At 36.1% G+C, this 11909-nt stretch overlaps 1 protein-coding gene and 1 pseudogene across 9 annotated transcripts in view; one reads left to right on the forward strand and one right to left on the reverse strand.

Moving 5' to 3' along the window:
• Window positions 1-11571, forward strand: part of NUCB2 (nucleobindin 2) — a 36620-nt gene extending 25049 nt beyond the window's left edge. For 6 of the 9 annotated variants that reach the window (XM_036325551.1, XM_036325555.1, XM_036325553.1 and 3 more), the window contains 7 exons: window positions 201-291; window positions 871-929; window positions 1024-1116; window positions 3032-3121; window positions 8156-8326; window positions 8596-8677; window positions 11428-11571. In XM_036325551.1, coding sequence (XP_036181444.1) covers window positions 201-291; window positions 871-929; window positions 1024-1116; window positions 3032-3121; window positions 8156-8326; window positions 8596-8677; window positions 11428-11435 — 594 coding nt within the window. In that variant the 3' untranslated portion in view covers window positions 11436-11571. Of the gene's footprint in view, window positions 1-200; window positions 292-870; window positions 930-1023; window positions 1117-3031; window positions 3122-8155; window positions 8327-8595; window positions 8686-11427 lie in introns of those variants that run through there. The other 3 variants (XM_036325557.1, XM_036325556.1, XM_036325558.1) reach the window with 3 other exon arrangements.
• On the reverse strand, window positions 1251-2056 carry LOC118664882 (annotated as a pseudogene).
• Window positions 11572-11909: the final 338 nt, after the last annotated feature.

The following is an 11909-nucleotide window of genomic DNA, read 5'->3' on the forward strand; positions in this document are numbered from 1 at the left end:
AAAGTTCCTCATATTTATATATTTTTTTGCATATATACACATAGATTAGATTTTGTTTTGAGTGTTTTTTAAAAAAGTTTATTGGGGTGACATTGGTCAACATGAACATATAAGTTTCAGGTGTGGGTTTCTGTGTTACAGAATCTGTATATTGTACCATGTGCTCACCACCCGAGTGTTTTTTTTTAATTGATTCACAGGGAAGCAAAGACCAACTAAAAGAGGTCTGGGAAGAGGCTGACGGGTTGGATCCCAATGACTTTGACCCCAAGACATTTTTCAAATTGCACGGTAACATATTTGATACAAATATTAATATTTATATCTGCTGTTTGAAAAATTATGGTTGCTTTACTCTTAATATTTCTGCCAAGGTCTACTATTGAGTTCTTTTGAGAGTAAATGTTTAGAGTATTTCTCTAGTGTAATATAATAGTCTTTATTGCTGATATGCAGTATAAAATATTTTGAGCCAGTAGCTGTGTCTTTTTATCTGCTTTTACTGGTAAATCACTATATGACCTATTACAAGATTCTTTGTAAAATGAAGGTATTTCTGCGACTAAGTATGTTATATCTAACAAGTTTTATGCGATCATATTAAAATTTACTTTCACTCATAGCATATTGCTTTATATTTTGGGGAAAAAAAATTTATATATTTCCCTAAAACCTATGATGAATTATAAATAAATGAATTTTCATCAGTTGGACACATCTGAGGCTTCATAAAAAAGAAGAAGAAACCTTTTTGGTAGCATATTGGTATTTCATATCAGTACTGCTTTTGCAAACCATTTGTAAATAGTTGTATTTAAATTATTTATTTTCTAAGATATTAAAATCAATTTCTTGCATTGGGAACTTTAGATGTCAATAATGATGGCTTCCTTGATGAACAAGAATTAGAAGCCCTATTTACTAAAGAGGTAAATGAGTTCATTAAGTATTTGGTTATTTTGCTCTTTCTTTTTTTCCTTTTATTATCTTTCTTTTATGTTGGTTTTAAATTTTTCTTTTTAGTTGGAGAAAGTATATGACCCCAAAAATGAAGAGGATGATATGGTAGAAATGGAGGAAGAAAGGCTTAGGATGAGGGAACATGTAATGAATGAGGTATGTTTTAAAAGTTTAAGATATGTTACAGTACTTCTATGGATTATTCAAGTTGTTGCAATAAATCTTATCACAAAATGGAAGACAAATACACAGAATAGGTATTTAATTGGACTTTGATTTTTTTTTTTTTTGGATATGACCTTTATTGAGCTTATCCACCGGAGTGGAAATAATGTCTGTACAGAACCAAATGTTTGTTACTATAACTTCTGCATCACAATTAAAATCCAAACAGTTTTTTAAAAACAGTCAACTCAATCAATACCCACTACTTCAGAATCAATAGCTTCTTTGAAGCCACAGTAACACTTAAATATGGTTACGACTCGAATGCAGAAATTTGGTTGGTCGGAAAACTAATTAAACTTCCAACTTGCTCAAATAGCATTACAAAAAGGCAAAATTGTGTTTTTCACAGAGATACAGTCCACTGGAATCACCAACACTGGACAGCTGTTAGAGTATCTAGAGTCCTGAGATAATAAGAAATCCAGGCATCCTTTAGACAGTCATCTGTTGTCCTTTCTTCCCAATCAGAGATTGGTGGATGTGTGGAATAACACCACCACCAGCAATTGTAGCCTTGATGAGAGAATCCAATTCTTCATCTCCACGAATAGCAAGTTGCAAATGACGAGGGGTAATACGCTTTACCTTTAAGTCTTTTGATGCATTGCCTGCCAATTCAAGTACCTCTGCGGTGAGGTACTCCAGAATAGCTGCTCTGTACACAGCAGCGGGGTCGCGCCTACACGTCCATGGCTGGTCGTCCTAGATTTCAGGTGTCGATGAATACGGCCCACCGGAAACTGCTAGCCAGCTCTCTGCGAGCGGAAAATCGCCTTTGTCTTGGCCTTTCCGGAGTCTTTCCCAGCCTTACAGCCAGCCATGTCGATTTCTGCTGAAGCTCAAGCGAGCAGGGCAGAGAAAGGAGGAGCCAGACACCCTGCAAGATCCCAGCACCGACTCCCTCGCACCCCGATTCAAGCTGCTGGACTTTGATGTTTGATCCAGTATATTCAATAGATTCCCTTACTGTGAATAAAATTATTTTGTAACTCATTTAAAATATTTTAAAAGATTAAGATGCCGCTGCATATCAGCTATAAAACATCTTTTTGGAAGTAAAAAAAATAATGTAGTCCAATATTTGGTATTTTAAATGGCTATTTTAGTTGTTGCTAAGAAAATCCAAAAACCCAATACCCAAGTGGTTGATAACAGCACATATTTATTTCTTGTTCACATTACTAAGCTGAAAACTCTAGTAGAGACTTCATAAGCAGGGTAACTAAAGCCCATTGTTTTGCTTCAGTGATGATTTTCACCTGATATTGATGAACTGGGATTTCTGTTGACTGCTGGCATCCCAGGTATCAAATAAATTTCTTTGGTTATTGCTTTTGTAACTGAATTTGCCATAGTTTACAAGAGCCATTGGAAGATTTGGAGGTTGTAACTTTTCGTTTTGATATACTAGGTTGTTTTTTTAAAAAAAAATAATTATTGAGAGCATTTTAACTTAAACTCCTTTACTCTTGGCTAAACAATTCTCTTACTGGAAAGGTTATTTTTCTTGCCTAAATACTTGGTTTCGAGGGATTATACATAGTGTGGTGAGCCTAACCAGTTAGATCAGCAACTTAAACTTGGTGATTTTGGGGGTATCAGGGATATAGATATTTCACTGCATTTCCAAATTTGAATAATATAGAAGAGAAAAATATCTATTTTCTGATTTTGATATAATGTTTAGTGTTCTGTTTTGTTTTTTCCCTCTCAGAGTTTATGGCTGTTAAGCTAGCTCTAACTGCTGTATGTTTATGTAGTAGCATTTATTGGAAGACAGTTTCTAGTGTCTAAGTAATATGAGAAAGAGTTATTTGATTTTACTACATTTTCCTTTAATCAGGTTGATTCTAACAAAGACCGATTGGTGACTCTAGAAGAGTTTTTGAAAGCTACAGAAAAAAAGGAATTCTTGGAGCCTGATAGCTGGGAGGTAATAGACCCTATTTGAAATGGGATGTATGATTCAAGAAATTCCACATCCATCTATTCTACTTTTAACTTTTATTCCCCATTATGTTTGCATGTACAGTCTTACCATTTTGGTTTTTCATATAAAATATCACTTTTATATAATGAACTTGATTTCTTAGAAAGCTTATGGTAATTGATCTCTTGTTTGTAATCACATTGCATATTATAATTAGAAGTCTTAAAAAGTATAAAATAATGATCATTCTTGAAAATGAGAAATATAATACATTTAAAGGATAAATTAGAAGTTACCTATAATTCTACCACCTAGAGGTAGACACTAAACTTATGTATTGTGTTATGCCAATTTAGAAATAGTTTATATATTTAGTATATGCATCTATATCATAGAGTGTATAGTGTATGATCCCATTTTTAATTTATATATGCACATAAATTCATAGCTCTCTCTCTATATATACTTAAAATGGCTTTACACTGTATAGATGACTGTGAGTTTGTGAAATTTTTTTTTTTAAATTATCAATATTTCTTGAACATGTTCCAACGTTATTGCTCAAACACATGATTTAAGAAATGACTCCCCGCCCTAACCGGTTTGGCTCAGTGGATAGAGCGTCGCCCTGCGGACTGAAGGGTCCCAGGTTCGATTCTGGTCAAGGGCATGTACCTTGGTTGCAGGCACATACCCAGTGGGGGGTGTGCAGGAGGCAGCTGATCGATGTTTCTCTCTCATCGATGTTTCTAACTCTCTATCCCTCTCCCCTCCTCTCTGTAAAAAATCAATAAAATATATTAAAAAAAAAAAAAAAGAAATGACTCCTTAGCATGCAGTTGGGTGGTTGTAGCATCATTTATATAACCATTCCTCCAGATTTAGACATTCTGGATGCATCCCGCTTTTTTTTTTTTTTTACTATAATAACACTATTATAACTATCCATTTGTTCATACATTTGTGGCATCTGTGATTTCCCTGAGATTAATTCCTAGGAATAGAACTATTCTCAAAGTTCATGAACATTTTTTTTTAGTTTCTAAATATACCTGTCAAACTGCTCCAGAAAGGTATTCCAATTTATATCAAAGTTGCTTGTGTATAAATGAGTGCATACTTTATAAGAGTGGTTGAAAAACACCAACCAAACTAGGTTGAAGAAAGAACATTATCTTTTTCTTTACAGAACAGAAAAGAAAAAGATTACCATTTTCATTAGATTTTTAATTGTCCAGAAAATAATTTGAGATAGGGTGACCAACTGTGCTGGCTTACCTGGGACTGAAGAGTTTCCCAGGATGTGTTCTCAGGATATGGAACTTTTTAGTGCTAAAACCAGGACAATCCCAGGCAAGTTGGGACAGTTGGTCATCTTAGTTTGAGATTAAAGAAATCAGTTGCTTTTTTTTTTTTTTAAGTTTTATTGATTTTTACAGAGGAAGAGAGAGGGATAGAGAGAAAGAAACATCAATGATGAGAAACACCCATTCGCTGCCTCCTGCACACCTTCTACTGGGGATTGGGCCCTCAACTAGGGCATGTGCCCTAACCAGGAATTGAACCAGGGACCTCCTGAGCCACATGGGTGGGGTCGGCAGCTTTTTGTTATAAGTTTTGTCTAACCTTTGAAATATTTCTGGACTTTGGTGAAGAAAAATTCTAAAATTATTTGAACATGCAATCCCTTTAATGTTTCTGGTGAACCAGATCAACAGATCATTATGTACTTTTTTCATTTTGACAGTTTCAGATTTACAAAAAAGTACAAGAATAGACTAAGAATTCCTGAATTCCCTTTGCCAAGATTTCCTATTTTACATTTACTTCTCTCCCTCACTTTTCCCCTCTATTTTAAATCTGTGTATATGTGTTTCTATATATAACATATAATTGTTTTTGAGAGTAAGTTGCACATGATACTGCTTTAACCTAAATACTCAAATGTGTATTTCTTGCAAAAAAGGATTTATATTATATAATCAAGTAAAATTATCAACCTTCCCCCCCCGCCCCCACCCACAATACTCTAATCCGGGGAGGTGGGGGGGGGGGAACATCTGGATACAGCCCAGAGATCATTTGGTCTGGCCCTGCCAAGGCATTAGTGGCAAGTTATTAAATGTTTGATCAAAGATAGCAGGCTAATTTTTTTAAAAATAATTTTTATTTCTTGAAGTATTACAAAGAGTATTACATATGTCTCCTTCCCCCCCCCCTTGACATTCCCCCGGCCCCTACCCCCCAGTGTCCTGAGTCCACTGGTTATTCCTACATGCATGCATATAAGTCCTTTGGTTGATCTCCTAACCCCCACCCCCCCGCCCCAAACCCTCCCCAGGCTTCCCACTGCAGTTTGACAGTCTGCTCAATGTTAGCAGGCTAATTTTTAAGTTAATAATTTGTATGGCCTGAGAATGATGTTATAAATATCCAAATGGCCCTTGGCAGCAAAAAGGTTCCCTTCCCCTCTAATCAGGTAGACTTGATTGAGATTTTTGTCAATTTTCCCAATATCGTCTTTTATAGCAAAAGAATACCCAAGAAAATGCAGTGAATGTAGTTGTAATGTCTTTCTAGTCTCTGTTAATCTGAAATAGTTCCTGAGTCATTGTGTCTCATGGCATTGATATTTTAACAGAGTATAGACCAGCTATTCTGTAGACCATCCATCAGTTTGAGGGGCTGTTTCCTTATGATTCCTAATTTTGATAGGAATATAGCTGAAGTGATGCTAACTAAGGACATCGTATCAGGAGGCATTATTAGTCCTGATTATTCCCTTAACTGGCAATATTAACTTAGATTATTTGGTGAAGGTGAAGTCTACCAGGTGTTTTCACTGTAAAGTTACAACTTTACCTTTTGTAATCGAAAAAATTTCTTGTAAAACCCATGATATTGCCAGAATCTTAAGTCAGCTTTAAAAAAACACATCATTTTACATCATAAGTCTTTCCAAATACAATTTGTAAGCATTATTTTCATATCTATGGGTGCTTAATTATTTTCTCAGGATTAGACATTCAGGTTATCTTCAGTCTTTTATTGTTATTTTAAAAAGTGCTGCTTTCAACACATTTTCATATACAGCTTTTAATGTGTTTAGGGCTATTTTATAAAGTAGATTGTCAGTGTAGAATTATCAGGGTCAAGAGAATATTTTTAAAACTATTGGTATACTTTGTAAAGAATATTGAAAGAATTGCACGAATTTACATTTCCACTATTAAAAAATGAGTGATCTGTTTTTTGTTTTTAAAAATGTATTTTTAAGGATATACTTTGAGACTTATCTACAAGTTGCATCCTCTGATGATTCTGGTCAGCATCAGTTGTTACTTGACTGTTGACAAATGGTGATTTTCTCATCATCATTCCTTCTACATTTATTTGTTGCCTTTGTATTGTAAGGAAAAGCTACCCTTTCCTTTTCTCTACCTGTTCACTGTAGACTCATGGATTCCTGTTTTATTCAGTAAGCCTGCACCCTTCCTATGACAGTAGGTCCTCAGGTTACGTCTGAGATCCATCCCTACGGCGTGATGTAATGTGACTTTCACCATAAGTCAGAACCCACCTACATAAGCACCTACGTCACTACATGGAGTACATACACAGCAGTAATGAAGTGAAACAGTAAAAAAAAATTAAAAGAAAGATAACAATTCCTGACCTTTACTTGTGGTAAATAAATAATAAGAAACATAAAGCACATATGTACATACGTCGAAATGACGGAACTTTTTTTTTCCTTTATAAATGAATGGGAGATTGTGATGTAACCATGAAACAACATAGGTCGAGTCCGACATAAGCCGAGGACTGCCTGTATTTATTTCCATTCTTGGCTAGTGGGAGTTTCCTTAAACAGGTTTTTGTGGCCTTCTGGTATGTTCCCATCATTCTTTGAGGATTTCCTTACTTTTTAGCATAAGATGTTCAAGGTTCATCTTGTTCCTTCTCTGTCCCACCTCTTTAATCAGCCATTTTTTCTGAGGAGTACTGTTGTTTGTTTGTTTTTCAGTGGAGATTGATAGTATAGACCAGGAGCTGGGCACTGAATTGACTACTTGCTACGGAATTGTCCTTGCTGTAAAGCAAGTCCTAGTCGGATAATAGAGCTGGGAATTTTTTTAAAATTTTAAATAGATTTTTATTTATTTATATTATGAATATATACATATATACATATGAATATATACTACTTGGACTCACATACATAGACACACTTGCACACACATACATAGACACACTACACACATTTATATTCATTTTGTATATTTCACTGTCAATATATATTACAACTCATGAGTTCACACTATCCTCTTAAACTTTAATACCACACCTTCAATTCCAATACATTTTATCTTTTTCTTTTTCTGTATTTCATACAAAACCTGGCTCCCATTTTCCACAACAAGTTTCCACTTACTTGCTCAGTCCTAGCATATTGAACGCATTTAGAATTGCCGATCCATGCCTCTGCACAACAAGACTAAGACTTGTTTAGAGTTTTGGTTGTTTTTAACTTGAGTGCATGTAGTCCAGAGACTGTGTTCAGAAGTTTCTGGGGTTAGTTCTTTTTTCCCTTCTCCCTTCTGTCAGTTATTTTATTCAGTTAAAATAAAAGTATTTATTTGTTTCTGTTTCTATTCAATTTGGGGGATTTTTTCTGTCCTTGTGGATTTTAGTTATCTGTGGTGTTTCTTTGAGTGTGTAACACATTGAATGTTTCAGAAAAGCAATTCTGTACCAAAATGTGTATTCAGAGGAGTATGATTTCCTTGCCTTCACTCCCTTTGTCCTTTCCACTCAGTTTCCCCCTCATTCTGTAGGTAAACAATCTCATTAGTCTTTAGGTGTTCCTTTTATTCAGAGTACATAAATATACTTTTTCTTAATTCCTTTTCTTTTTTTACCCCAAAGGTATAATACTATATTCTATTGAACTTTGCTAATAATACAATTTGACAGCTGAATCAGACCTTATGGTTGCATTTCTAAGATTATTCTTTCTTTGTTTTTTTTCTTTAGACATTAGATCAGCAACAGTTTTTCACAGAGGAAGAGCTGAAAGAATATGAAAATCTTATCTCCTTACAAGAAAATGAACTTAAGAAAAAAGCAGGTGAACTTCAGAAACAAAAAGAAGAACTACAGCGTCAGCATGACCAACTCGAGGCTCAGAAGCTGGAATATCATCAGGTGGTATTTTGTGAAAGGATTGCGGCATTAAAGAGGATTTTAGGCACTTTGCTAAAAGCCTGTGTTATAGTAATGTTTCAATGCACCATTAGCTATAGTATTTTAAATGTTGGTGTTTTCAAAACTGCTTTGTTGAATATTAATCTAAATTTTAGAATTTGACTATTTCATTTTGGAAAATAATTTTCAATTGTGATTAGTTAAAGGTCACATATGTCAGAGAAAATCAAGTACTACTTCATTTTAAAACATTATTTTTCATTCCCCAGGTCATACAGCAGATGGAACAAAAAAAATTACAACAAGAACTTTCTCCATCAGTGCCTGGTGGAGAATCGAAGTTCAAGCCACGTATGTAATTTTGTTTGCTTATTTGTTTGATTAAGGAAATAAATTGAAATCCACATTTATTGCAAGTATGATTTCAAATTATTAATATCTTTGCTATTTTCTATATATTTGTGAAACTACAGCACCTTACATTTCAGAAGGCCTGTAAAGTTTTTATGTATCTGTATATTTCAAAAGCTATATAATTTGATAGGCATATTTATGGTGAAGTGATTTATTTGAACATTATTTATCTTTTTTTCTAATCATTTATTGATATTATCAGAGAACATGTTTTTAATTTTAATTTTTTTCTTAACTGTAGCCTCCATTCTGACAGTTTTGGTTTTACAACATTTGGTAGGGTAAGCATTGCCCAGCCAGAGTATCCATGCCCATAAGACATTCAGGTAAAAGAGACACAAGTTATTTGCATAAGCCTGTCTAAACATTCCAAGGTCCATCATCCCATCAATCCTTCCCTTGGGAGAACAACCTTCATGCTCTCTCAATCTAATTGTAGTCCACACCAGTGCTTTGTCAGTGGATTTTGGTACCACAGTTTGTGAAGCTCCCAGGTCAATGAGTCCAGAAATTTCTCTTCTCTACCTCCTGACTGTTTTACCCACTCTGGTGTAAAGACTTTGAATCCCCAATGAGTGGTTGAGTCAAGGGACCCTGGTCCTTCTGTCAGCTTTCATCTTTTTAAAAAAATATTTTTATTATTGATTGTATTACAGATATCTCCCATTTCCCGCCTTCCCCTCTTCCTCCCAGCCCCTGCCCACCCCTTGAGGTCTTCACTGCCCTATTGCTGTGTCCATGGGCTATGTCAGCCTTCATCTTGATTATTCTCCTTAACCATTGCTCGAAGCAAATGCAAGTCAGATTTCTCATTATAATCTTTGAATCTTGGCTTTCAAAATGTTCCAAACCAGGGTAAATAAAGCAGACTTGTTTGGGGCTCTTTAATCCTGGGGAGTCTGTAGGGAGTTCTTTGGCATGCACCACCTTGGGTAGCACTGTATTAAACGTTTGTTCAATCCCCATCATTGTCCATTTTATTTACATCTAACCATCGAGGGTGTGGGTGTTCATATGCTGGGCTAGGACCACTGTGGTTGGTGTCCCAGCATTGGCTCCTTCTTTGGGGGGGCTGAGTAGCATGGATTCTGGGCAGCTCCATCAGATGACATTAGCATACGCAACGACTGAGGGAATCCTTAGTGGCAAAGCTTTAGGTGTTGGGTTTCACTCAGTGGATACAGCTTTGGCCTGTGTACTGAAAGGTCCCGGGGTCGATGCTGGTCAAGGGCACATGCCGGGACGGGCTCATCTCTGGTGCGGCCTGTGCAGGAGGCAGCCGGTCAATGATTCTCTCTCATCGTTGATGTTTTTATCTCTCTCTCCCTTTCCCTTCCTCTCTGGAATAAAATAATAATAATAATAATAAAAAAAAATATATATATATATATATATATATATATATATATACACATATATATATTTTTTTAAATAGCTTTAGGTGTCCCTGACAGCCACGAGGGCTGCTTGGGGCCTTGGTGATGAAAGCTGATGGGGTGTTCTCCTTTTCCTCCAAAGGGGAGAGATCACAGCTGAGGGCATCCCATCCCTTTTGGCAGCAAGCTCTGCGGGACTGGGGGATAGGTTGACAAAGGCCAGCCTATGCTGCTGTGCTTTTCTATGTGGCCATCTTTGATTTCTGTGCTCCACTGGGCTGCTGTAGTTCCTACATGTACTTCAGAGCTCTCTCAGAGCTATTTTCATCAGTAAGCAGCAGTTAATCGTTGTTTTTCTGCAGACAGAAAAACAGAGGCACAAGCCCCTCCATTGTTCTCGATACCAGAAGTCTTAGGTGGTTCCTGGTCACAGGCATTCACAATGCTGGTACTCATGGTGTCTGTGAAGTAATGGGTATGTTGGTTTCTGCCTCCTTCGCTGAAATTATTTGGTTCTGTGCTTCTAGTGCCAGACTTGGCAAGTTTGTAGCTACTGTTTCTTCCTTTTGCTGTGCTGGTTCTTTTGTTGTTGTTTTTTTAAATATTGATTTTAGAGAGGAAGGGAGAGGGAGAGAGATAGAAACATCAATGATGGGAGAGAATCATTGATAGGCTGCCTCCTGCTCACCCTGCACTGGAGATGAGCCTGCAATCTGGGCATGTGCCTTTGACTAGAGTTGAACCTGGGACCCTTAAGTCTGCAGTCCAATTCTCTATTTGCTGAGCCAAACCAGCTAGGGTTGCTGTGCCGGTTCTTGAACCAAGTTTTTATTATTGAACCAACAAGTAGAGTAGCTGAAGTAAGTTCTGCTATGGTAACCCCATGTGGGTACGTGGTCTTTTGAAATGTATCGTTCAGTTTTCTAAGCTGTGCTGAACTAAAGGTTGTGCAGTATTGATGCGCAGACCTTGGCTTGTCTGATCCATCTTAGATGGAAGATTTCTGTAGCAGGCCCTTATTCTTTATACAAACACACACCCCAAAGCCAGCATGCTACCTCATTGCCCAAAATGTGAAGACAAGAGGTCAAACACCCAGATTTCACTTAGGTTTTCAGCATCGGCCATAGTATCTTTTCGAAGTATAATAAATGATCCACTGTGTGTGTTTCTGAGATCCTGAATTTCATCTGTGTCAAACATATGCTTTTAATTGTAATCTATGATTATATAAGTGTATTTAAAAAATAAATATTACATATGAAAGGAGATTCCTTTAAAATGAGAGTATATATTTTTTTCTTTGAACAGTCATTTGAAGTCTGAAGTCCACCAGAACTTGGAAGAAAACTGTAAAATCAACATCTGTGTCATCTTTTTACTTCCCTTCCTTTTTCTCTACTCAAATATTTTAAGACATAAATGGAATAAAGGAAGATACTTTTTAAATAAGAATACTTTTTTTTTTTTTGACACCGATATTTAAAGATGGAAGTCCACCAGAACTAGGAATAAAACCTCAATATCTGCTCTCACTTTCATACCTCCCCTCTTTTTTCTTTGTTCTCCTTTACTGATTTAATCAAGTAGCCTTAGGCCATAATTTAATGAAAATCTCAGTAACCATATAAGTGAGAAAGCTCTGTTTGTTACTTTTAAAATAAATTGCCCTCACTCATGAAGATAGATATTCTTCTATGGGTGCTTATCATCCCCTCACAATAAAAGTCTCTTTGATTCCCACAGTTCTCTTGAGAAGACCATATATTCCCAGTTTCTTGGTAACTTCTTCC

Source organism: Myotis myotis, unplaced genomic scaffold (genome assembly GCF_014108235.1).
Source record: "Myotis myotis isolate mMyoMyo1 unplaced genomic scaffold, mMyoMyo1.p scaffold_m19_p_10, whole genome shotgun sequence".
NCBI lineage: Eukaryota > Metazoa > Chordata > Mammalia > Chiroptera > Vespertilionidae > Myotis > Myotis myotis.